The 27,985-nt window shown below is 42.4% G+C and overlaps 1 protein-coding gene across 1 annotated transcript in view; it reads right to left on the minus strand.

Annotated features, from left to right (window-relative positions):
• Nucleotides 1-27,985, minus strand: part of crybg2 (crystallin beta-gamma domain containing 2) — a 70,781-nt gene that overhangs the window by 15,643 nt on the left and 27,153 nt on the right. Inside the window, exons 5-17 of the mRNA XM_061741088.1 lie at nt 27,096-27,762; nt 25,013-25,431; nt 23,153-23,339; nt 18,852-18,899; nt 10,539-10,657; nt 6,407-6,620; nt 4,925-5,064; nt 3,939-4,065; nt 3,175-3,210; nt 2,952-3,091; nt 2,753-2,879; nt 724-878; nt 519-645 (exon numbers count right to left, since the gene is read on the minus strand). Of these exons, the coding sequence (XP_061597072.1) occupies nt 519-645; nt 724-878; nt 2,753-2,879; nt 2,952-3,091; nt 3,175-3,210; nt 3,939-4,065; nt 4,925-5,064; nt 6,407-6,620; nt 10,539-10,657; nt 18,852-18,899; nt 23,153-23,339; nt 25,013-25,431; nt 27,096-27,762 (2,506 nt within the window). The remainder of the gene's footprint in view (nt 1-518; nt 646-723; nt 879-2,752; nt 2,880-2,951; nt 3,092-3,174; nt 3,211-3,938; nt 4,066-4,924; nt 5,065-6,406; nt 6,621-10,538; nt 10,658-18,851; nt 18,900-23,152; nt 23,340-25,012; nt 25,432-27,095; nt 27,763-27,985) is intronic.

Below are 27,985 nucleotides of genomic sequence, written 5' to 3' on the forward strand. Positions count from 1 at the left end.
AAAAAACAAGAATAAATATGTGTGAGGAGTGGTTAGAAGCCTATATAGGCTTATATGAAAACCACACCCAAACAATATACTAAAGTTAAGATATTAACAAATATAAAAATCATCATTAAATGCACAAACTGAACATTTCCTGTAAAGGAAAAGGTGGAAAAAAATAAAATAGGGGGTCCTATTATTCTAAATCAAATGAATTAGTGAGCAGCGCATTCTTAAGTTTCTTTTTGTACATAGACAGTGACGAAAATAAATCAATTAAATGTACATAATTGTTGCACATGATAACTGCACAATATTTAATAGAAAACTGACCATGGGATGTTTTATACAATGGAAGATGAAGTTTCTTAACTTGTTGTGTTGAATAACTATGAATTTGAGAATTATTAACAAAATAGTATCTAAAACCATGAGGTAAATCATGTACAGACAAAGACAAATGTACAGATTTGAAGAATGTTGATGTCATGGCTAGTCAATAATCGCAATTTATAGATCTGATTGGTCCTCACCAGTAAGATGGGCTGGACCGAGCAGATCCGGGCGTCCTGGGTCCCCCAGTCGGCGCAGTTGTTGTAGAAGCCTTTCTCCAGGATATACTGGTTCCCAGAGAAGTCCACGTGAGAGTAGGCAATCCATCTGTGATGAGGAAGAGGAAGAGTCACCCCGAGGACCATCACACGCTTCTGTCTGACTCAGCCGAGGAGGAGAACTTACGCCCCGCTGACCACGTTGATGGAGCGTGTGGACGTTTTGAACCCGAACAGCTCCACATCTGGAATGGTCTCCGTCACTTCAAACGTGTTCTCCTCCGACTGGCTGTCCTCTTCCTCGGGCTGCTCGAACATCACCATCATTGGATCTGTCAAGTCCTGCAGGCAAGCATGAAGTTGGCTTCATCTCAAATATTAATTATCCATCCATCCATTTTCCACCGCTTATCCGTTCCCGGGTCGCGGGGGCAGCAGCCTCAGCAGAGATGCCCAGACTTCCTTCACCCCAGACACTTCCTCCAGCTCCTCCGAGGGGAGTCCGAGGCGTTCCCAGGCCAGCCGAGAGACATAGTCTCTCCAGCGTGTCCTGGAGCGTGTCCTCCCTAGGGAGCGTGTCCTCCAACGCCTCCCTAGGGAGGCGTCCAGGAGGATCCGGTACAGATGCCCAAGCCACCTCAGCTGACTCCTCTCAATGTGAAGGAGCAGCGGCTCGACTCCGAGCTCCTCCCGGGTGACCGAACTCCTCACCCTATCTCTAAGGGAGCGTCCAGCCACCCTGCGGAGGAAACTCATCTCGGCCGCTTGTATCCGCGATCTTGTCCTTTCGGTCATTACCCAAAGTTCGTGATCATAGGTGAGGGTGGGGGCGTAGATTGACCAGTAAATCGAGAGCTTCGCCTATCGTCTCAGCTCTTTCTTCACCACGACGGTCCAGTACATCGACAGCATAACTGCGGACGCTGCACCGATCCGTCTGTCAATCTCCCGCTCCATCGTTCCCTCACTCGTGAACAAGACCTCGAGATACTTGAACTCCTCCACCTGAGGCAGGACTTCTCCACCCACCCGGAGAAGGCACGCCACCCTTTCCCGGTGGAGAACCATGGCCTCGGTTTTGGAGGTGCTGATTCTCATCCCTGCCGCGTCGCACTCGGCCGCAAACCGCCCCAGCACATGCTGGAGGTCCCGGTCCGATGAAGCCAACAGGACAACATCATCTGCAAAAAGCAGAGATGAAATCCTGAGGTTCCCAAACCGGATCCCCTCCGGTCCCTGGCTACGCCTAGAAATCCTGTCCATAAAAAATTATGAACATTATTGGTTATCTTCCTCAACCAATCAGACAGCTGGAGGACGTTTCTGCCGGGTCTGGAGGATTAAGACAGATGCATAAATTGTTTCATTCTTTTTAATTGATGACTGTCTGTCTTTAATTTCTGCTTTTGAACTCTTACTTTTTAGTGCATTTTTAAGATCTTTATCTATAAAGCACTTTGAATTGTCTTGTACATGCTGTTCAAATAAACTTGCCTTGCCTTTAGAGGACCAATCAGCAGATGGAATTGATGCATCTGGAAGCAGGAAGTTGACTCAGGAAACTCCTGATTATGACTGTTTTTCAAAGCTTTAAGTTACTAACCAGTTAAACTAGCTAACAAGGTTTGCCCTTTTTAGCTTCTTAAACTAACTGACTTAGCTTACCAGTTTGCTTAAGTTTGCTACTAGAGCTAGGTAACTTAGTTGTTGCATCTAGGGGGACAGGGCTGACTCCATGTGGGGGTAGCATATGTACAGGTTAGTTGGTGCTTGAAGCCGTTATGAGATTTTTTTTTTTAAAGTTTCAGGTTTGACTGTTATTTCAAAACTTGTATTTATTCAACCATTGTGCACTTCTTAAAATCACAGCTAGGCAGCTGAAAAACTGGATAAATGACAGTTTAAGGCAGTTTGAGCCTTTGAACATCAAGAAGAGGGAAATGGGACCTTTAAAATTCTCCTGTACAAATTCAGGCTTGGTTGCGTTTGTTGACTGAAAGGGCCGAGGAGGTCAGCCCTGCTATAGTTCAATCCTTGAAGGTTTTAGCTCGGACCCCTTTAATGGACATTTCTAAAGAAAGAGAAAAGTTAAGGCAATGGGGTCCCAACATGGTGCCTTGGGGTCCTCCACACCCCAAAAAAACAAAGCGTTATAGGGTTCTGAGTTACTTGAGAGCTGTGTTATTGTGATATAGCACTAGAAATAAGAGACTTACAGCTCGGATGACCCTGGCAGAGCGAAGCTCGGAGTCGCAGCCCCCCCATGTCCTCCAGTCATGGTACTCCCCCTCTTCCAGCAGGTACTGGTGTCCGCGGAACCCCTCCTTCTCGTAGCCCACCCATCTGCACAAGCAGACAGAAACGTCATCATACCAGCATTATCAACGAACACAGATACTGCGGGCCGACACTCACACTCCTCCAAGGACTTTGAGTGAGCCGACACTGTACATGAAGGCGGTCTGCTGCCGGTCTGTCCTGGTTATAAAGTCCCGCATGTCCATGGTGACGATGCGCGACTTCCCGGAGAAGTACGGTTTGTCATAGATCACCATCTGGAGATGAATCAATGATCATGACTAGGACTGCTTCTGGACAAGACTGTATCTGCAAGATGGATGTTTTTTTATCCTCCTACCTTTGGTTCGCTCATGTTTTCCACTGTAGGTTCGCCCTGGTGTAAACAAAGACAAGTGATCGATCAGTAGGCAATCAGAGATCACTCATTATACAGTAATCCCTGGCTATAACGCGGTTCACCTTTCGTGTCTCGCTGCTTCACGGATTTGCATTGTGCATCTTGTTCTGCATTCTGATTGGCTAAATAGTCTCCCCACTTCTTCACTTCCTGTATGTCAATAATGTTGGTCGTTTAGCAACAATGCTAAGAATGGCCAATGAGCTTCAGCGAGCAGCTCAAGAACGGGACCCTTTGATGAATCGTTCATTACAGTTCTCAAATATAATCAATGGTGTCGGTTTAGAAGAATCTTTTTGCCCAGAAGAAAAAAGATCGACAACAACTACCCATAACTATGTTCTTCTCTCAAAAAAACACACCTGCACCGCGGGCTTTAGAAGAAAAAGACTCTACAGAGCGAGTCAGGATGCAGCGGCATCAGAAGAGCAGTGAAATACGCGCCAGTCACAATTTGTCCTACTGTATCTTTTTTCATAATAATTTTTCATTTTCTCCTGTTCAAATACAATTAATCTGGTCGCGGTGGGGCGGGGCTGATCTCCGCAATTTGAAGCCTTGTATAATAATTGTAAAAAAAAAAAAAAAAAAAAGGTTGCTACTTTGCGGATTTCACTTATGGGTTCTTTTTGGAACGTAACCCCGCGAAAAACGAGGGATTACTGTATATCACTTGGGAGCTGGGAAAAGAGTCAACCGCTTACCACTTTGAGGGGGTGCAGAGAACCCACATAAGGCTGCTCAACCCCCCAGGATGCCGGGTTGGAATAACCCCCCACCTCCAGGACTCGTGGGTCGCCCTGGAAGAAGGGCTGCGAGAACACAAGCCAGCTGAGGAGCAGAAGACAAGATTTTAGTGAAGACTGTCCAAAACTGAACGGTCCAGACCTGATCCAGCCTCCCAGAACGTCTCCAGAACTGTGGATCATCACTGGGACTTTACAAACGTCAGTGGATTTCTGCAAATTCCAAAACTTTGGAAAACCTCCAGCATTATTCTCATTCCTGAATCCACAAAACCCAAAGAGATTAATGATTTTAGTTTCCCTTAACGCTGTGCTCATGGAATCCTTAGAAAAGATTTAATTGTGTCTTACACTGCAGACAACGCTGATCCCCAGTTTGCACATCAGTCTGGCGAAGGTGTCGAAGATGCTAAACTCTTCATTCTCAACAAGGTTCTTAACAAGTTTCCTAGTTAGAAGCAGGGCTGGGGATCGATTCAAATGTCAAGAATCGATTCGATTCAGATTCTTAAGATTCAGAATCGATTATCAAGATTTTATCTGATTCGATTCTGATTCGAGTTAATGTTACTAAAGCTGTTTTTTGAGTTGTTGCATGAATTGCATGACTGTGTAGTTTTGCAACATATTAATACTAGTATTATATTGAGATTCAACAGCGAGTATTGGCAGCCTGGCCTTGCTCCCAAGGATGGGATCTCTCATTAAATCCAATCTTTATTTCACCATCCTTCATTCTGTCCAGCAGACTATTCAACTGGGATTTAAATTATATATTTGGAGCTTAGTTCTTGCAGATCTGGCCGTCACAGCGCTCTGGTATCATGCTGTTGTTTTGTATGAACGGAGGTGTATCCGTTGGTATTGTTTGTATATCACCGGGTCGCTGCATAAACGCATCAAACTGGGATGAACAACATTTCTGCTCCTGATTCATCACTTACAGTCCAGCATTGATGATGATGGAGTTGGCCTTGATGGGGAAACCAAAGATCCTGGCGTCCTCTGAAGTGTCCCTGAAGATCACCTTCTTCCCCTCGGCGTTCTCTTCTGGGAACAGACTGATCTCTGGAACACTGTAGTCCTGATCAACGACAATACGAAAATCAGATAAAAGAACAAGTTGCATAGATGGAACTGCGGAGAATCTCCTCGTTACCATCAGGGACAGCGGATTACTTCTATTCACTCTTACAATGTAGGCAAAATATGTAAACATTAATCAACTTTCTCACGTTAAAGTTTAAGTAAGAGTAATTTCTGTCCATGCCGACTCTACGTGTGTAGTTCTCCTGCAGCCACCAGGAGGCTCCAAATTACCAGGTGAGAATCAACATCCAGATTAATTGGAGACATACTGTAAAATTAACCATTTTAACATTTAACTTCCTAAATAAGAACCTCCCTGTGAAGAACTGAAACCGGGACTGACCTAAGACCAGGACTGATCCAGGAAGGGAAACAAGGACACAAACCATCTGGTTTCAGGTTCAAGTTTTCTCTCAAATGTATAGGTTTATAAAGTCAGAAATTCAGACCCATTTTCATGGAATTATACTCCCACCTGTGTTGTTTTTTTCTTAAAATGTTTCAAACATCCCATCATACTAGTTTTATTAGAACTAATCACAGTTGGACCACAGAAAGTCATTACAGTTGTTTTTCCTGACTGCTGTTTTGAGGGTTGTCAGATACCTGTGATATTCAAACCTGCTTCATCACCTGTCAGGACAGAATGTACTTCTTTAGATATTTTTGCAGGTTAAGAATTTCAGTGCCTGGTGTAAACCATTATTCCTTCAGTTAAAACTGTTGAAATAAAAAAAAAATTCAGGACAAAATGAATGGAACGTTGTGTTTCTGTAAAAGGTATCAGTTTATGGAACAATCTGGATACAGAAGCCAAAGAATGCAAATCAAACATTACATTTAAAAGAATAATAAAAGCCAGTTTGATTAGGAAATATCATGATAATTGTTAAGTTAGGTGGGGTTTCTTTCTCTCTCTCTCTCTCTCTTTAGCACCGTTGTCATATTTCTTTTCTTTGTATCAAAAAAGAATACGACTTTCTGTGTTTGACGACAGCAATTTTGTGTTATTTTATAACTTTGTTGTAGTTTTGTTTTTGTTTTTTTGTTTTTTTTTATTTACGTTTATTGGAAAGTGTTTTTTTTCTTAAATTGCGTAATTTGTAATTAGTTTTTTTTATTATTACATTAATTGAAATTTGATTTCTTAAAGAAAAGGACAGATAAAATAAGCTTAGTCTTCTTTCTGTTCCCTTTCATTCAAGGAAAGAGATTTGTTGTAATTATATTGAACTGTTTTGTTTTTCTTTTAATTAATGAAATAAAGAATAAAATTAAAAATTAAAAAAAAAATCAAATAAAATGTGCATGTGACAATAAAGCATCTGGAATCTCACCCTGACTGCACGGCGTACAGATCCGATGATGGACCTCTGAGCCGGCTTCTTCTCCACCGGGTCGTCACTCGTCTGTCCGTTCTGCCCCTCCCCCTCCTGCTGTCCGTTTTGAGGCTCCTCCTCCAGGGTCCTGAAGGGGCAGGTGAGCTCTGTGTCGCCCTCGTGCAGGGCAATCTTCTCCCCTTTGAAGTTAGGTTTCTCGTACAACACCCACCTGAGGAAGAGTGAACGTTGGTGAGAGGAAGGTTACAAGACAGTTGCTGGAGGGCAGTACTGTACCCTAAAACTGCCCCGGCTAGGATGTATCACCCTAAAACTGTCCCGGCTAGGATGTAACACCCTAAAACTGTCCCGGCTAGGATGTAACACCCTAAAACTGTCCCGGCTAGTAGGCAGCGTCCTCAAACTCCACCGTCTGACAGTCGGTATCCCACAGTCATGCCCTAAGAACTGGGAGGCTGGGGTAATGCCGCCAAGCCTCCTAGTTCTTCGTATCAGGGCAGGTTAAAAGGGCAGTTTTAGCCTCCGCAGCTAATTTCACATATATTACAAGACCCCTCAAAAGCCCTCTTCAGAAACCTCTTGGAAAAACTTTGCAGTACATAAAGAGACAAGAGTGGTTTAAAATAGGACATCAAATATAAAAAAAAATAGGGCAGCACGGTGGCTTAGTGGTTAGCACTGTTGCCTCACAGCAAGAAGGTCCCCGGTTCGACTCCCAGGCCCGGCAGGGGCCTTTCTGTGTGGAGTTTGCATGTTCTCCCCGTGCTTGCGTGGGTTTTCTCCGGGTACACCGTAGGTGTGAGCGTGAGTGTGGTTGTGAGCATGGTTTGTGTGTTTATATGTGGCCCTGTGATGGACTGGTGACCTGTCCAGGGTGTAACCCCTGCCTCTCACCTAAAATGAGCTGGGATAGGCTCCAGCAGACCCCCGTGACCCCGCAAGGGATAAAACGGGTAAGATAATGAATGAATGAATGAAAGGAATATCAAAACATTAAAAGGATTATTTTTGTCTTCTTAAGTTAGCTACCGTCACTGAGCCTCATCACCCAAACCAATCCACTTCCTAAGAAGTGTCTCAGTGAAATGGGTCTGGTATCCTCCCATTAAGCATCGAGGACGTCCAGAAGGAACACTGTCTGAACTCTGTTTAAACTCCTCCCGGCACTACAGAGCACTGTAAGCCAAAACCTCCAGACACAGAGACAATTTCTTCCCCCAAGCTGTTGTTCTAAGGAACTCTCATCACTCATAGAGTCTCAGAGTAATCAATCACTGTGAAATAATAATAATAACCACAATCATATGCTGTAACAATGCACCTTTTAATAATCATGTCTACTTCATACTGCTGCACCTTTCACCTTTTTAAAATTGTATATATGTTAATAAGAGCTGTCATTTGCCTATTTACCGTACAGTGAGCGAAAATAATAGAATCAAATTCCATGTCTTGTTTGACCTGACTTGGCCAAATAAACATGATTCTGATTCTGGTCTGCGTCGTGCCCGCAGCATCCCTCTTCTCACCCTGCTCACAGACTGTTCTCCCTCCTGCCCTCAGGCAGGCGCTTTAGGAGCTTACGGTCAAGGACCAGCCGTCTGAGTAACAGCTTCTTCCCCAGAGCTGTTACTCTTTTGAACTCTACTCCCCTCTGATCCTCATTACACCACTCTATCTGCACTGTAGACACTTATACCATTTGTTTGCACTCAAGTCAATATGCACTGAATATTTACACTAGCATTATTTCATATTATTTAATGTTAATTTCATCTGTCTACTTTTTTTCAAACTTATTACCAATAGTACCAGGTCAGGCCTTAAGCCACCCTCTTGTATAGCACTTTATAATCTGTATATACTATATTTACTATAATACTTTGTTGCACTTCTGGTTGGATGCTCAACTGCATTTCGTTGCTCTATACTTGTACATGTGTAATGACAATAAAGTTGAATCAGAATCCGAAGGGGAGTGCACCAGAAAACGTGTCCATTATTATCCTCAATAGAGTGTCCTTTGTCTTTGAGATGCAGGTGGACCGGAATCATGAAACAGATTAACAGATTTCACCATCACCTTGCACAGTCTCGTCTGGTGTAGTAGACCTAGTTTCAGTCTTATGAGGAGATTCTTTTGTCTTGACACAAAGAATATATTTCGGATAATTAACTGGCTCTGAATAAGCATTTTTTGGGGGGAATAGTCTTCTCCCCAGAACTGTGTGATGGAAATTTCAGTCACTGTAAGTTATTTGTGAGTGCACTCAGTTCAGACCAGTATTGTGTCTACAGAGTTTGGTTCAGCTGTCGTATACATTTACAAGGGTTTTGTTATGAGAACTAGTGTGATTTTGTCTAAAAAGCACCTCGCTCTCCTCTGGCAAAACTCTTGCACTGTTCTGACTTTTCTGTCATTTTTCAATAGTCTTCAGAGAAGTAGGTTTGACCTTCCTGTTTTCAAAAGGTAGTTACAGTCACTGAGTTCTAGCCATTGGCCAAGCCTTCATTTTAATAGGGTTGCTGCTTTTCAGTCTCACACAGATATTGCAGTCACCTTGTGTTTAGAATGCATTTATACACACACACATACGGTATTAGTGATGTCAAAGCCTGGATGTAGTCCAGGAGGAATCTTAAAGTTCTTTGGAAATTGCGTCTCACTTGAATTGCTGGGTAGTTCAGATGAATATTGTTAGTCTTTCTGGATTGTGGAGTTTTAAAGCAGTTTGAGTTTAGATGCCAATTGTTACACTTTGGTTCAAAAGCCAGATACAAAGCATGTGGACTTCCTTTTCTTGGTTCTTGAAGACTTTTCACCTTCTGTCAAGCAAACATGCCTTCCAAAGACATTAAGGAAGTCCAACAACATTTTCAGGAACCATGAATAAGTCAGATTGTGTTGATTCAATCCTTTGAGGACTACCCTTACCTAGATGAGTAACAGCCCACACCAGTATCGGGCCACTCCTGTGCCTAAGTGATGCGTAAATGGGTAACCATGATGCCGACCCTGCAGCACCACTTGGTCCCTGAAAGGTTAAACCAGAGTAGGATCTATTGCAGCAGCTCCGTCACACTGCTACTACATTCTTCATGTGAAGCGTGTGTGTTTAAACCTGTTATATGGGTGTGTTAACCACTGAAGGAATCTTTAGTTTACTTTGGAAAGGTCTCATACTTGGCAGTTTCATCTATTCTCTACTGTCAGAGCGCCTCGGGCTAAAGCTCTAAACACGTGAAGGTGCTATGAGGAAAGAATGAGGCTTTAACCTATTTATTTAACGAGAGAAACAAGTTAGAGGTCAAGTGCGAGTCCAGTTCCAAATGCAACACTAACCAGATACTTGTGCCTTGCAACCATGGACTGTATATGTTCCTGTATCACCTCAAGAACGGGGGCAGCCCCACACCTTCCCTTGAACAAGTAGAAGAGATCAGAGTGGATGGGAACAGTTCTCTGGAATGAGCGAAAACAAAAACTGATACCAACTGGACTTACTGCGTGTCCTGAATCAGAACCCTCAGTAGGCATTTACGATATACTCCAGTTATCTATATCAGACAAACCTTGAACATGGTGGTAGATGATGAGCTCCACACCAGAAAAAGTGGAATAAAAAATAAAAAACCCCACTCATGCTTAATTTAAAAACAAACGTTCATTTCATTGCAGATAGTTTGAACCCCACGCATTTTGTGTTTTTTCTCTCAATGACTTCATTTCGGCGGGGACCTCTCTAGACAAAAAGGCGTCTGTACGCTGAGCTTTTAGAATAAAATCAATTGCCTTCCATACAACAATATAGACAAAAAATATTTGTTTGTATTTCTGCCTTTATTTTACATATCGTTTTATTTTCTTATTGCGATGCATTTGTGATGTATATGTGTATGGGTTTGAGCTGTAATATATTTTGTGGTGATTGATACAGATTTAATAAGGAAGACCTGTTTGTTCTCAGAGGTTTTCCTGTTTTACAGTTAATCCCACGTTGCTGCTCTCAACCAATAATGTAGTTGATCTCTGAGCCAATCAGAACCCAGCTCTCCGTAATTAGGTTCAGGGGATTTACAGGTGAGCCGTGCCTGCTCCGGCCCCCTGCAGTTAACGTTTTGAACTCACCCTCCTCTGACAACCCTGATGGAGAAGGTTTCCTGCAGTTCCCAGGAAGTGGCGTCGGTGACATCACTGTGCATCTCAATCCTCTGGCCGCACATCCCCGGACGGTCGAAGACGTACATCTAGAAAGACGAAGAGAAAACCTGTTGATCGACACATGATGTTGGAGACCGGAGAACAGCGGACTCCTCCATCAACTTTCTCAGATGTTTTATTCATGAGTGGAAGAGTTAGAAAAACCGACTCAAAACCAGCTGAATCGGTTTCTGGACCAGCAGTTTCACACAAAATCTCCCTCGACGGATAATGAGAAGCTAAGACCGAGTCTCTGAGACATAGATAGACCCAAGTAAGAAAGGTCTTCCCATGGGATGGTCACTAGTGGTCACAAGAGTTTATTAAAAGGTTCTGGAACAGTGCCACACAGTGAAGGTTTACTGCCATTACTAACTGGAGGAAATTCAAAATGATACTTTTTTGATTGATTGAGAGACACTTTTAATTTTGTCACTATTTGTCACCTGTTATAACAAGTAACCATAGCATTGAGAGCGTTTCCCAGACGTGTCTGAGGATGGTGACAGTAGCCATTACGCCATTATCTACGAGCGATGCTGCTCGCCATGTTCCAGCATCAAGACGATCACCTCCCAGCACATTTTCCATGTCATTTCCAGTCATTTCCAGCTCCTCTCCCCTCCCACCTGGATCTGACAAGGAGCTGGTCACACCTTTCTATTGTTAAGGCTAGGCTGAAACTGGTGAGTCATGACCTCCAGACCAGTTCAGGAAAAACGGCAAGTTCCTGGTGCCCAACAGACAACCATTTTCTGTTGGTCTGATTCACGGCATGAATCGGCACAGATTACTTTTGTAATACTGTATTTGACCCGGTCTTTGTACGTTTTGACCGTATAGAAACGTAATTCTTGCCATTGTAAGAATGAGATGTGTACCTGCTTTACTCTAATGCCCTTACTTTTTAATAACTTGTGCTTTTTATTATTTTACCTCTTTTCTTATCATTAGGGCCCGAGCACTGACAGTGAGAAGGCCCTATTGTATCTGTAGGATTTTATTTTATTTTTTTATATTTAATGGTTTGCATTAATGGGCGTGGCCTAAAGGCTCAACAGAGCCCCCTAGAAACCTTCGTGCCTCAAGCCCCACCATACAGGGGCGCAGATAGGATTTTTGAACTGGGGGGGACCAAGCTGTCAGCAAATGATTCCAACTATTTTGTGTAAACTCATATATATATATATATATATATATATATATATATATATATATATATATATATATATATATATATATATATATCCAGAAGCTCTTTTTGGGGGATTATATGTGCTTGGTGTAACAATGGGCCCTAGAGACAGATTGTCAAACTTGTCCTCTTCCTCCTTAAGTGGGAAACGGGCCCTCTTCTATTTCATTTAGAGTATGCGTGTGTATGTGCATGTATGTATGTATGTATGTATGTATGTATGTATGTATGTATGTATGTATGTATGTATATATATCTCCCATTAGGCGTGTAGCCTGGTAACATTTTGTTTCAACATCTGGAATATTGGTAAACCTATCAATTTGTCATCACATCTAAAACCCAGCAATACTCAACATGGCTATGCAACCAGATCTGCTTCTGCTGTTCACTTTACTCTTCCTCTACCAAGAACCGATGCACTAAAGAGGACTACAACGTAAAGAGCAGTAACATATTGGAATAAGCTTCCACCACATTTAACCATGATAAACAATAAAGCTAGATTCAAAAATAAATTAAGAAAACCAGCACTTAGCAAGGAAGTCAGTTTTAGTTAGTTGGTTTATTCTGAAATTCTTGGTTTATTGAAAAGTGTAAAGAATGTGTAAAATGGAATATTTTTTGTTGTTTGGTTCTGGCTGGTTTCAACAATTTAAGGGTTGAATTCCATTACATCTCAGATCATTTTTGTTTAGATTTAGTTATGTTTTAATTGTATTTTATTGTTTTATGTGTGCAATGTTGGACCCCAGGAAGAATAGTCTTCACTGCAGTTAGGACTAATGGGGATCTGTAATAAATACATTAATAGATGTGCCATTTAATCGCACCAGTATGGCTCTAATCGCACCATTCCAGTGGAGTGCATGAGCATTCCTTTTTGTGTTAGTCTTCTTGGATTACCCAACGAGGTGCCCAGGCGAATTTGCTCCAGACTCCAGTCAATTACGCCTGTACAACGGGGGCACAGTGGAGACAAGTGTCATCGGGACACAAAGTCCTTGTATTGGTCCCATCTTCCAACTCTACATTACTCGCAACTTGGCAAGGATTCTTTGTTGTCACATATTGTGCGTTCTGACAGGGGCGAAACAACACAGATTTACCACGTCAACCTCCTGTAAGTGTGGAGAGATGCTGTGTCTGTTTCTCAGGTGAGCTTAGTGACAGATTGAGACGATCCGGGCCAGAGGTGTCACATTCCACCAGTTCACCTCCACTCCTTTGTGAAAGCCATCTCTCACCCTCCCGGAGAGCAAACGTTGCCCAGTTTCAAAAACATTTTGCTGATGTACCCTCCCCCCCGACCTCACTGCAGGGTTACTACACATTTTTCAAGGTCAAATTCAAGCACTTTTCAAGCACTTTCAAGGGTCATTTTCAAAATCTTCAAGCACCTTATCGCTGGGGTAAAATATCTACGGGAATTATATATATATATATATATATATATATATATATATACACATACATACATACACACAGTGTGTATACACACATATATATATATATATATATATATATATATATATATATATATATATATATATATATATATATATATATATATATTCATAATTATTTGTTCTGCTTTTTATCACAATTATGTACATTGTATCATGCTAGATGTAACTAGAAACATCTAGTTATGTTTCATCTTACAGATTTTATCTCTCCTTGTAATAACTAAACTATACAGTCTGATCCCAATTTTGTGAAAGACACAGAGTTATAATTTCAAGCATTTTCAAGCACTTAGTAAACTAAAATTCAAGCACTTTTCAGGCCTTGAAAACACAACATTGAAATTCAAGCACTTTCAAGGATTTCAAGCACCCGTAGCAACCCTGTCACTGACCTCGTCCACCATCATGTGGAGACCATGGACCACCGGGCTGGGGATTGGTACCGGGCCACAATAAAAATCCCAAAACTTATATGCCATTTCATTTCAGTTGGTATTCCGGTATTTCATTTTGGAAATGTGTCTCTTCCTCGCTCCCGCTCTCTTGACTCAGCTGTTTACTGATGCTGTTAGCATCAGCAAGGCTGCATGCTAACCCTGACAGAAAATGGCCAACAAACAAACTTTGCTTCTTAAAAACACACAAACAAGGGTCACAGAGTACCAGCAAAAAAGAAAGCTGCATTTAAAAGAAAATAAATAAAGACTCATACTTAAATTATGTGTTTATCACAACAGGTGACCCTCGCGCTCCACACCCAGCTAGCTAACACTAAAAACTAAGTTGCCACATGGAGACCAAGCATTCAAAAACAAGCCCTTGGAATTATGTGAAAGAATAAAAATGTGAATATGATGGACCGAAAACAATTACGAGGACCACAGCTTCAACACATGTGCCTGCACTAAAAAAATCAGTCTTAGTGGCTAACTGCATTACTAAAGCCAAGAAGCCTTTCGTTATTGGAGGAGAGTCAGTGTTTTTCGCTGTTAAGGACATTTGTCGTGGCCTCTGTTAAAAAGGTAGCAAGCCTTCCTCTTCCAGCTTCCACCATAACAAGGTGAGTCAGTTTGGGATGCAATTCAGGCGGACGAGTCCACCGATGTTGACAATGAGGCAACGTTGCTCGTTTGTGTACGATGCATTTTTCAGGAAGACGGGCATGAGGATTTGTAATGTGCACCGTTTCTGCCAACCAACGGCACCTTGAACACATCGAGAGGACTTTTTCCAGGTGGTGTTGTGTCGGTGCGTGCAGGGACTGGGCGGCTTTTATATTGACCCATGTTTGAGTGACTGTCTGAAACGTAGACGAAAATATAGCATTTGAGACGTGTTGCTGTTCCCCATGTGTCTAAATGAACAGCACACTTGGCTTTTTTGTAACATTAGCAGCATGTTTAACCATGTTTACATTCAGTGACGGTGTGGTCCTCTCTTTCTGTGTTTATGTTCCGTCAGCACGTCGCGATATGTTAAACAGGTCGAGATATACAGTATGTGCAGCTTTATCATACGTAAAGTCTGCTAGCTTTAGGCTTAAACAGAATATACCTTTATTATTGTAAATATTGGTGAAAATACTTTTTTTTTAACTTTTTTTAACGAAAACTGACTAAAACTGGAATAAATACTTTTTGAGTTTTCGTCAACTAAAACTATCACATATAGAAATGACTACAATGTTACCAAAACTAATAAGCATTTTCGTCCAAAAGACTAAGGGCCTGATTTACTAAGACCCTAAATAAAGAGTACTAAATTGCGTGTGCACTGAAAAAGTTTGCACGTGCTGCTGTTGTGTGTTTTGCGGGTGATCAACTAAGAATGCTTGCGCAATTGATAACAGGCGCAAACCGCAGTATTTAAATGAGGTGTTGCGTGTCTTAGGGTTTGCGCCATGGAGAGTCTGGATGGAAAGCAGGATAGTCGCAAGCGCAAAATGAAATTTGACGAGTTGGAGTTAGAGATATTAGTGGAAGTAAATAACCACATTCATGAACTACAGCAAATAAATTTAAACATTACCAAAAGAAAGAATTGATTATTCATCAGGGCAAAAGTACTAAATGAACAACGTGTGCTATTTTGCTCATTTGAGAGGCGCAGTCCTCTTTGCACGCTGTTAGTAGATCAGCTCGCACATTGGTTTGCGGGTGATGTCAAGTTTGCACACCTTTTTACGCACGCAAACCTTTAGTAAATCAGGCCCTTAGACTAAATCTAAAATAGCTGCCAAAAACAACACTGGTCTACACACCGTTTCATTCATGGAGACATGATGGCGAACCGAAAAATGTCACCTGAGCTTAACAGTGTTCCGCAAGAATACGCCCTTGATGGACGCAGAACGACGTCCTCTGTTGTACACGGAAGTGAGAGGCTTTCCAAGTGCAGATGGCCGGCCAGAGTTTTTGGATACGAGAGGCACTCGAGATTTCTTTCAGAGAAACAGTCACCGCTGGCGGCACGTTTCAGTAACACAGAATGGGCCACAAAACTCGCTCCCCTGTGTGAAGTATTCAACCTGCTCAACGGGTTCGATCTGTCATTACATAGGAAAATGAGCACTGTTTTCCTGCACATTTTAAATGTTTCCCTGCACACACCTGATTCCAATTAAACGACTGCTATCAATAAGTCATCAAAGTACACAATCCTATTGTGGAAAAAGTATCCTTCTAAAACAAAATACTTGGCAATAAGGCTCAAATTAGTGAATTATTTAACTCTCTTTTGCATGCGAAAGGGTAAAAATGTACATCTCAAGTTTCAACGCAGGAGTGACACAGACAGTCGTCAGCGCTGCAGTTTCACCAGAACAGCTCAGCTCGGTGCTCCTCGGACAAAATAACCTGCAGTTCTCAAAGCAACATCTTTGCAGACATCTAAACCCAAACTAAACCCAATGCTGGTCTGACCTGAGGGGACCTCACAGAGGGATTGAAAATTCCATCACAAAAGTATTATTGAATTAAATGAGGTTATTAGAGGTCGTGAGAGGTTATTATGGATCATAAGAGCTCACATTGTGGATTCTCGTCACACTCGCCTCTATTGGTTAAAAATAAGCACAGGAGTGCTCCAGGTAGCTCACTTGTTTGAGTAGCTTTTACAGAAGCTATTGTTCTGCAGGCTGTCCAAGATCCACTCGCGGCCTGTGACTCGTATGGCACTTTTCCACTATTACCTACTCAGCCCGACTCGACTCGCCTCAGTTTTGTGCTTTCCCACTAGGGGTCTAACGTGCCGAGTAGATACTTTTTCTGAGGTTCTGAGATCCAACTCTGAGGTGCAGATGTTCATAAACCTGGTGGCTGAGGAAAGAATTAAAAAAAGGGATATAGACGGGCGATAAGGAACGACCAGATCTACCAGAAGCTCATAGCTTCATAGCTGCTCGCGGCTCCCAGCTGACTTTTCAGCAGCGCCGAGACAAACTAAAAAAACAATAAAAAGTGTTGCCGCTTGAAGTTGTTCTCACTCTCATTTTTTAACTTGATATTGAACACAAGCCACAGACCCAGCAGCACATATATCATCTCCTCCAGGTTCTACATCTTTAGTGTTGTTGTCTTCTTCGTTTAGATCACACAATCAAATACGTCACAGCAGCTTCACTCCAACCTCCTACTTCTGCTCCAGGTGCTGGATTGTAGTGGAAAAGAAACCAGGCCAAGTTGAGTAGAGCCAATGAGTATGTGCTAGTGGAAAAGCAGCAGTCTTCCCCTCTCCACCTCCAAACTCCTTTCAATAAACATCACTAAAGTCACGGGAACAAGGCCTCTCTGTATATCATAACATCCATCCATCAGCAGCTCCAGCCCTCAATGACAGAGTTTTAGCTAGAGCTGCTCAATAACAGGAACATGAGAAAAAGGATGAACGTGAGCCAGAATAATTCCCTGGAACACATCTAATTATCGCTTTGTTAAAGGTCAGAGCTCTCTGGCATATGAGGCAGCCCTTGAACATGCGTATCTCCTGAGCTCAGACATGTTCAGAGCCTTCAGGCAGCTCCTCCTCTCAGGAGCAAGCAGAAGCAAGCCTGACATTTGAGAATTAATAGCATGCTCTCGGGAACAGGATGAGCGGGATCTAAAAGGGCCATCTGATGAAGATGATGACTCTGCCGTTGGTTTAGTTAGTCCTAACCCCAACCGGATGGCTTTAGTTGGTTTTCTAAAACTAACCTGATGTTAGGAACGATATGTCAAAAGTATCATATCACGGTTTTTGCTTGGGGTGCTTCCTCTTCAGGGGATTAAACAGATTCCTCGTGTTACCGCCCAACGGGCGAACGGTTTCCGTGCACATTTTGCAAATTACATGTGCTTGAGCTACTTACGGTAAACCAATTCCATATAATTGAGGTGGAATGTTCTTTGCGACCTACTCCATTTGGCTTTTAGCCAACAGTCTCCATACTCTACCGCTGCACACACAGACAAGGAGGCGGGTAGCGTCTTTAATTGGTCGGTCAGGTTGGTGACGTCTATACGTCTGGTGAGTCTGAGAACTGCAATTTATAGAATGTGTCCTAGATCCCACGATGTCTGCAGTTTGAAAGATCATCTTCACGTTGTAACCTTTCATTACCTAATATCGTCATATCGCCCACCCCTACCTGATGGGTGCACTGCAACCCTGCAGTGAGCAGCTGTGACACTGAAACATCTATGACACTAATATTTGGGAAAACCCAACGGATGACTGTTTTTGCTCACTTCACTGAGCCCTGCTGATTAAAAAGGCCACTAAAAATACATAATAACAGACCTCAAATAACATTTCTCCTCCGTCCATCGGCCCATCCGGGACCCAACTGGACCCAGTAGCCCCTACACCACGACAGGACATCCACAGGGACCCAGTACAAACACATGTGGACCGGTTGAGTAAACTCAGGCGCCCTCGAGGACCCGAGCGAGGTCTGGAACCGGTCCAGAGTTCAGGAATGGAACCAGAATTTCTTCTCATCAAGCACCTTCTGCGCCCTTATTTAGCAAATTTAAATTATTATCAATTTTTTCTATTAACAAGTTTCAAACATGCCTGTTTATGTTTAAGTTCATTTATTGCAAACAAGACATTCCAGGCACTTTTCATAATTTTTTTCTGTTATCAGATATTCATTCTCATTCAGTTAGAGGAGGGAAGAACTTTCATTTACCTCTTTGTCGTACCTGCATTCTTTTGCTATTGACTGATTTGTTTTTGGTGACTTTGTATTGAGGGGAGGATTTCTTATAAGCCCTTCAGGCTTCTTTTCCTCTCCTGCACAAATTATTTGTCTTTTTATGATAAAAAAATTATTGTATTATCACTGTGCAAAAAAATAAATAAATAAAAAATAAAAATAAAAAATTGTTGAGGTTGGACCTTCGACCAACTCTCTTGTCCGTTATAAGACTCAGTGTTCTGATTGTCATGGACTTATAGGGGTCAATTAGCACCTTTAAATGATGTGACGATATTAACCTTTAAATGAGTAACACTCATTTAAAGGTGAAAATGTGTTACCTTTAAATGAGTAACACTCATTTAAAGGTGTGTTACTTTGACATTTAGACTCACCTTTCCAGGACGAGGATTGAGCTTCCCATGTTCCTTCTCTTTGGTGAGCTGCAGAGACAGAAATGACTCAGGTAAGGAATGTTTTAAAGCTTGTTGAATCCATCCTGAAAGAGAACCAAACTTTAAAAAAATACAGCAGCGTTACACTTTCTGAGCACACCAGACCACCCACACACCATCCACACATCACACACACAGAGGCAGCTGGGGCCACAGGTACTGGAGGCCCCAGACAGGAGGTCCTTCAGACCTGGCCTGTGGCGTTTGCAGAACTTTCAGAGAGGAACAAGGTGTTTTGTGAGTACGAAACCCGGAGGAGCCCCTCGGGAAGAAGGCCTCGGAGGAATCACTTTCTCTAACCCTGCAACTCCAGTCTTTACACCCACACACTTTCTGACAAACAATTAACCTCACTGAGCCAGGAGGACGTGAATGAACATGCGGGAAAGATCACATAAACGTCACACTCAAAGGAAAGGTCACGCACATGCACATGCACACGCACACGTCTTTCATGCAGAGCCACTTCAACCGCCCCAACAAGACACCTCCAGTAAGACGACGGTAAACCCCCCCAGAGGCAACGCACGTTCTTACAAAACAACTTTACATGTACAGTCATGTGAGGAAAAAGGTCTGAAGATGAGGTAAAGATGACCTCAAGAACAGGACATGATATTTTAAACTGAACTAAGAGTTGTAAACAGACACTGATGAACCCCATCGTTCCATCCGTACCATCATCAGCAGGTGTGCACGCCTCTAAAAAAAACCAGATGTTTGATGGTCTGGAGCCTCAAGGTGTGTTTTAACAACAATACCAACTTCTGGAACAGTATGTACGAATGAGATCAAAGGGGAACTGTTGGATCTTTTAAAGTCCAGCAACAGTGAAACTCATAGCCGCTGCTAAGCAGGGTGGAGGAAGAGTCATGGTTTTGGGTTGTGTTGCAGCCACAGGACCTGTACACCTTGAAGTCACCAAAATATCGTCTGTACGCCAGAATATTTATCAAGCTCCTTTGGTCAGTTTGGTAAACTTGTGCCTCCTGAGAGGTCAAGAGGTCATCTGCAGATCTACAGTCAAGGTGGTGTTTGTGTGTGTTGTTTTCTGGTACTCTTAACTGGATTTCATTGCAGGTCTGAAAACAAATTCATTACTTCAGGGGCCTGTACTACGAAGCAAGTTCAACATACCCAGGATATCTTTTCCTTATCCAGATTCACTAACCCGGACAATTGCAATCACGCTAAGCGGTCACACGACGGTGGTTATCAACTCGGTATATCAACCCAGGTTTCTCCAATCTGGATATGAGCGCGTGCACATAAAAGGGGCGGTGTTTTCAGCGCATGACCAATCGCAAGCATGGAGAAGTCCGCTGTCAGAGCCGCTTATTTCAGTAGCGAAGAGCAAACAATAATTTTACGGAAATATGATGAGTATAGGCATATAATACAGGCAAAAAGCAACACAGTTGCAGCTGCAAAATGCAGGAAAGACAGCTGGCAAAAGATCGCTGACTGTATAAATGCGTAAATTCATAGGGATATAAACATATATTTGAATATTCTGGGAATCTTAATCTTAAACTGTAAACCATGATCAGCAATATTAAAATAATAAAAGGCTTGCAATATTTCAGTTGATTTGTAATGAATCCAGAATGTATGACATTTTTTTGTTTTTGTGTTTGCATTACAGAAAATCACAATATTCTAATTTTCTGAGACAGTCCTGTATATATTGGTTCTATAACTATTGTTGTTGACCGATAACTTGTGCTGATGCTGTACCAAAGAATTGTTTTTTTTAATTTATTTTATTTTATTTTTAATTTTTTCAGGAGGGGGGTATTTAGTATTTTAAAGTGACTTCTCAGAATGTTCGAGGGACGAAATTGAAAATCCCTTTTTTGCTATCCCCTTACAAATGCATCTTCTTTTTGATTTCTTCTTGATTTATTTATTTAATTGGTATTAGTTTTGGATTGACTGTACATCGGATTTTGGGTGATGATTTGTTTTATTTATTCATTGATTGATTTATTTTTTATTTTCTCCTCCACCTCTTTTTTCTTTTTTTTCTTTTTTTTTGGATCGTTTATACAGGTACTCATCAGGGAAAGCAAAGGGGTTTTGGCGGTCCCTGAATACGCGTTCTCTTCGGAGGGATCCTCTCACGATCCGCGCACCGAGCTCCACTGGATTCTATTCGAAAGGGCATGCCATTTTCCAAGAAAGCTGATTGGTCAGTGGGCGGTGCTTTTATACCCGGCGATCTGTATCTCGAACATAACCTGCTCCGGAGCAGGTTAGCTGTTCAGCATAAGTTACCATGGCGATGTACCCCGGTGAGAAGTGAACCACCGTCGTAGTCCTGAAAACCCAGGGTTAAACCTGAAGTTACCTCGCTAACCCCAAATCCCGCTTCGTAGTACAGGCCCCAGGTCTTCTCATGGATCTACCGCTTCTTCTGTTGTTTCCGCCTCATCAATTAAATGAGTGCAGCGAGTGTAAAGGAGAGGCGTGGCCATGTCTCTGCAGGATCAGACATATCTGAGACGGGTGCGGAGAGTTCGTTCAAAAAAAAGAAATAAAACAACAACAACAAAAATTTCAGCTGCTGCAGGGATGATGGTGATATTTTTGAGGCCCTGGGCAGCTTCCTGTTTAGGGGCCCCACTTAAGTAAAAGCTCAGGGTGGCGGAAGAGGTCAGATGATGGTCCTGTGATGCGTCAATCTGTTCCACAGGACGGATCAGAGAATCTGAAGTTCAAGATTGACTTTCAAGTTAAATTTCTAGAATAACGACATCTCCCAGCATTAATTTTTGCGATGCTCTAATCTATGATCTGCCTTTTGCACTTGCGGAGGCCCCGAGTCTCAGGTGCAGGGGTGGAGCCTTGGACATTTGTTTGTTTGTCATCAGTGACAACATGTCAGTGAATTATGAAGCAGATTGCAGTGAAATCACCGTTTAAGTATTTCAGGGTGGAGGAGGAAACTTGAGCTGCCGGTGATGAAAGCTGTCGTCGATGAAAGTTGCCGAGTCTTTGGCAGCTCCGGTCTGGCAGCAATGTTCTTCCTCTGAAATCATGAAGATGGAATCTTCTGTTTCTGAAGAAACTTTCGTCTGGCAACGCTGGTATAGCGCGTTCTCTGACACCAAGGAACATACAGTTCCTCATCACTGAGTGAAAGCAATTACGAAAGGCAGATTTCCACGTCGCAGACTCTGGTCGCCTGACTTCTACGTGTTTTACAACATTCCAACATAAAGACTTTCGTTGTTGCCAATCTGAGGACAATTAAGTTTAAATAATTTTCCTTTGTTTCTTCAGAGACAGGAACAAAAGTGTCAACACAAGGTTAAGTGAAGTTTTTTGAATCACCTGCTCATAAATTGTGATCTGATCTTCATCAGAGTCTAATCTTGTGATTAAACCGCAAGCAGAGCAAGCAGCGCTGGTTGTTGCAGCGTACAGGGGGTTGTGTCATTCCCATGAAAATCATTTGACGACAAGTTTGGTCCCCCCCAGGCACAAATGTAGCAGAACGAGTCCAGACAAGCCGCTCAAACACACCTCAGAGTGCGGGATCACAGGAATATTAAATAAGCATTTTCTCTGAACCATTCACCTCCCCCCACCATCACCACTTGCACACAGGAAAAAAAGAAATATAGGTCATGTTGGCAATCCAAAGTACCTCCTTATTGCTTCCACTGGATGTGTCAGTTACACCCAGGTGGGTGCTGATCATCATCCATCATTGATGGAGATTATTGACCATCAGTGGGTATAAAAGCAGATGTTTTGGCAGTTTTGCTGGTCTGGAGAATTTAGATGTGTGAACACAATGCCAGGAGGGAGAGACATTAGCAATAGTCTTACAGATGCAACTGTTGCTGCAAATAAGTTTAAGTTATTAAATCATTTCCAGACTATTTGGAGTTTAACGTGCTACAGAGATAAAATATTGGATTTTAGGTCAGAGGAATATCAAAACCCTGCGTTAACAAGTGAAAGTGCTGCTACTATATGCTTGTCAATACAGACGATGTACAACCTCAATGTGTTAAACTGTGTTTGCAGGCATAAATAAAACAAAAATCCCCATATTTTACCTTTAAACTGGAAGGGAGGTGCTTATTAATGCAAACAGGATTTTTATTCTTTTTTTCCTCATTTTTGTTAAACGTTGGGATGAAAAACCCTCCATGTTATTTATAAGAAGTTAGGACCTCAGTGTTGGAAGGTTTCAGAAGGTCAGAAAATGTAGAAACAGGTGAACTCACGTAGGCGTCGGGGAACGCTCGGTACTTGAACATCAGGTTCCGATCCGGTTCCGGTTCTGGTGGTTGGCTTTGGAACTGAGACCCTCCATGCATGCTGCCGAACAGTGGACTGTGGACACCTGCGGGGCCCCCATCGCTGCTGAGGCTCCTCTGCAGGACGGGGCCTGCCAGGACCCCCAGGCCCTGGCTGAAGGCAAGGCAAGTTTATTTGTATAGTACAATTCAACACAAGGTAATTCAAAGTGCTTTACATCAACTTTAAAAGTGGCAAGACACAATTAAACAGTAAGTAAAAAAATTAGATTAAATAAAATGATAAGAAAAGAGGTAAAATAATAAAAAGCGCAAGTTGTTCAAAAGTAAGGGCAGTAGAATACAGCAGGTACATCTCATTCTTACAATGGCAACAATTACGTTTCTATACGGTCAAAACATACAAAGACCGGGTCAAATACAATATTACAAAAGTAATCTGAGTTGATTCGTGCAGTGAATTAGACCAATTTGACAATTCTACGTCACAATGCCTTCATTCAGGGCTTATCCATAACTTCGGGTTGATTTCAAAAATCATAAGTATTTAATTTAAGAGTACGCCTAAATAACAAATAAAATGATAAAATGAAATAAAATTAGGGCTGGGGATCGATTCAAATGTCAGAATTCAATTCCGATTCTTAAGATTCAGAATCGATTATCAGAATTTGATTCGATCCTATATTGATTTGAGTTAGTGTTATTAAAAATGTTTTTTGAGCTGTTGTCTGAATTATATGACTGTATTTATGCAACATATGAATACTAGTAAGCCTGTCGCTGCAATCACTGCAGCTACTCTTCGTTGCCATGTCCATTGTTTGATAGTTTCACACCACGCCCATGTGTGAATTAAATGTCGTGACTACTGGGATTAAAGTTCACCGGGGCGAAAATGTAATGACATTAGGCATGGGACGATATGAAAATTTCATATCACGATATTAGTGGACAAAAATATCACGATTACGATATTATCATGATATTAGCGCGTCGCTTATAAAATTCTTAAAATGCAAGGAAAAACACTAACCGTAGATCCACTGGTTCCTTCAGAACATTTATTCTCAAATCATTCTCAACACAGTGACACTTGAGGTAGAGAACAAATAGTGTACTGTAAATGTTATGCATTACAAAGTGTAAACTATAGTACCGGTACCGGTACTTATTTGAACTTTCTTTTTTTGTAAGAAAATACTTCCCTGAGAGTCGAAAGAAATAAGTGACAAATAGAAATAAAGTGACAAATTAGAGCCAAATGCACACTGATTGTATTACTCTCTGAAACTTTAACAGTGGCTGGCTGCCTGCTACTTAGTACGGCTCTCTGGAAAAATAATAAAATAAAGGCACTGCTCTGTAGTATACAAAACAAAAGCTGCATGGCCAACACAAAGATTGAGTGAAAATAAAGTGCCACAGTAGTCAAATGCACACGGATTGTACTACTCTCTGAAAAAATATTAAATAAATAATATTAATAAAATACATGAAAAAAATAACACTGGCTTCTACCTGGCTGGTAGCCTTGTGTGACCAAAAAAAAAAAAAAAATTTAAAATTAAAAAAAAAAAAAAAAAAAAAATTGGCGATAATTACAGTACCCCACGATAACGTTATCGCGGCCGTTTTTTATCGCCATATACGATAATATCGTATATCGCCCCATGCCTAAATGACATACGAATCGATTTTTAGGAATATGAGAATCGATTTAGAATCGGAAAATCGATTTTTTTTTCAACACAGGCCTAACTAATGATAAGAAAAGAGGTAAAATAATAAAAAGCACAAATTGTTAAAAGGTAAGGGCAGTAGTACCTTAACAAAGATAAGGGGGGCCTCTGGAGGCTGGTGGGGGCGTTGGGGGCGTTGGGGGCGTTGGCTGGGGGGGAGCCTGAGCTCAGTGAGGGGGGCCGGCTCATGCGACGGTTGCTGGAGTCTTCGGTTCCAGTCAGCGAGCCCGATGAAGAGGAGTTGACGAGGAAAGAGAGGCGCTCAAGACGGGACCCCACCGGTTCCACCTCAGCAGGAGTTTTGGACCCTGTACTGAGCCGATCGCTGGAAAGGTCCTTCTCCGGCAGCGAGGCGGCGCGGAAGAGTGTACGTTGGGCCTTCCCGTCCGACCCCGAGTCGACCGACGGGGACCTGAGGCTCCCGAAGAGGAGGCTGCCCTCCAGACGCGAGCTGGAGGGCGGCGACAGAACTCCATTTCCGTTCAGCGTCGGAGGATGAAGATCCTGAGGACAAACAAGGATACAGTTCATACCAGGGCTTCGAACCCAGGGAATTTTCCCAACTGCAACCTCTCCTGGCGGGATTATCAACTTGTTAACAGGTCTAGGCTAGCCTTAAACAGGGAACCACACACATAACTACCGCCATCAGAGTTTCTGTTCATTTCTAGAAGTTTTCTAGAATCTCCCACATGAGACCAGGACCAGAACAGGGGAGCTTAGAGCTTAAAAAGTGTAACTAAGTAGTTTAACATGTTTATACTGCATTATTATTATTATACTGATTTTTTTTATTGTGCACTTCGAGAAAAAAGTCAAAATGTCGAGAAAAAAGTCAAAATGTCGAGATTAATGTTGAAATACAATTTCAAGAATAAAGTCGAAATTTCGTGAATAGAGTCGAAATTTTGCTTTTTTTCTCAACATTTCAACTTTATTCACAAAATTGTACTACAACAATATTCTCGACACTTCAACTTTTTTCTCAACATTTCGACTTTTTTCTTGAAATTTTACTTCAACATTAATCTCGACATTTCAACTTTTTTCTCGACATTTCGACTTTTTTCTTGAAATTTTACTTCAACATTAATCTCGACATTTCAACTTTTTTCTCGACATTTCAACTTTTTTCTCGAAGTGCATAATAAAAAAAAAATGTCTCTCCTCTAAAATATTTTTATTTTTCTCCTGCCTGGCCCTAATACTCTTCCATAGTTGGCTAACTTCAAACATCTGCTTGTTAAAAAAAAACTTGAACTTCTACCATTTCGTGTCTAACTGGAGCAGATTCTGACCTCCTACAGGTCTGAGCTGCAGAGTCCAGTTCTGTCTGAGAACCTCAACACGTTGCAGACAAACATGATCAGCATTCAAGAACTTAATCATCAGAAAAACAAGGTAAACGATCTGTTCTCATGTTCTCGTCTGCTGTGGCTTTCTCACCTGTTTACATCTGTTACCAGTAAGTTAAACATTCAAGAACTTAGAGGTAAACAATCCTGATCCTGGAACCTTGAACTTGGGGATTCCAGGCTTCATTTAATTCCAGGCTTCATTTATGCAGATTTGTGGTTTTAAGACATAAAAAGAGGTAAACAATCTTGATCCTGTAACCTTTAACTTGGTAATTCCAGGCTCCGTTTATGCAGATTTGTGGTTTTAAGACATAAAAATAGGTAGAAAATCCTGATCCTGGAACCTTGAACTTGGTGATTCCAGGCTTAATTTATGCAGATTCGTGGTTTTAAGACATAAAAAGAGGAAAACAATCCTGATCCTGGAACCTTGAACTTGGTGTTTCCAGGTTTCATTTCATTCCAGGCTTAATTTATGCAGATTTGTGGTTTTAAGACATAAAAAGAGGTAAACAATCTTGATCCTGTAACCTTGAACTTGGTGATTCCAGGCTTAATTTATGCAGATTTGTGGTTTTAAGACATAAAAAGAGGTAAACAATCTTGATCCTGTAACCTTGAATTTGGTAATTCCAGGGTTCGTTTATGCAGATTTGTGGTTTTAAGACATAAAAATAGGTAGAAAATCCTGATCCTGGAACCTTGAATTTGGTAATTCCAGGCTCTGTTTATGCAGATTTGTGGTTTTAAGACATAAAAAGAGGTTAAGAGACTCCTACAACCTACAGGGAGAGCTGCGTGAGTGTGTACCTCTCTGCTCTTCATCAGCTCCAGGGGGGACCTGTTGTCCCTGACGGCGTTCCTCTTCAGTCCAAGGTCAGCAGGCAGACTGAAACGGCGGTCCACGGTGTCCTGGTCCTCTGAGATGGGGGGCAGGGCGGGCGCAGCGCCTGTGGGGACCGGGCGCAGGAGGGTGCTCCTGGGCCTCAGAGTGGGGCCCATGCTCCTCAGCGTGTCCACCAGGCTGTCCATGTCCAGCTGGAGGGGGGAGTCCGGGGTGGTGGGGGCTGCAGGCTCGACCAGGTCCACCAGGGTTGCCTTGAACAGCCCGGTGTAGGTGCAGGACTCGTCTTGGTCGGGGAGCTGATGCGAGTCCCAGCGGGGCTTTATCTCATCTGCTGCCTCAGCCTCTCCCTCACCTGCAGGAGCAGCCAGCTCCGCCCACTCCACCGAGCTCCTCCCCTGCCCTGTCAAGCTGTCGTCGGGGGCAACGCGTTCCTCCGCAGACTCGAAGCGGGATCTGTACGGAGACACGCCCTCGAACCTGTTCCTCCAGGTGAACTCTGATCCGGGACCGGACTCCTGCGACTCCTGGATCAGGTAAAGGACGTGTTGCTGCGGCGACGCCTCCGTGGGCAGGGCCACCCTGCTGTAGCCATAACTCATCCTGTCCTCCGGGTCCTGGTCCACCACAGTCCTGAACAAACACAGAAAACTCTGAGCGGCTGCAGGACCTCACATGATCTCATGCAAATGACAAACTGGCTGAAACCAGCCGTGACCTGGATGCAAAAACATCCTCTAAACTGTGGAAGTCAGGTTACAGCCGGGTAACTAACCCTGAACCCGTTAAAAACAACAAGGCAGTTAGCTGAAACCCGTGCACACACACACACACACACGGGATAGTTTCAGTGAAA

Source organism: Cololabis saira, chromosome 15 (genome assembly GCF_033807715.1).
Source record: "Cololabis saira isolate AMF1-May2022 chromosome 15, fColSai1.1, whole genome shotgun sequence".
NCBI classification, from domain to species: Eukaryota; Metazoa; Chordata; class Actinopteri; order Beloniformes; family Belonidae; genus Cololabis; species Cololabis saira.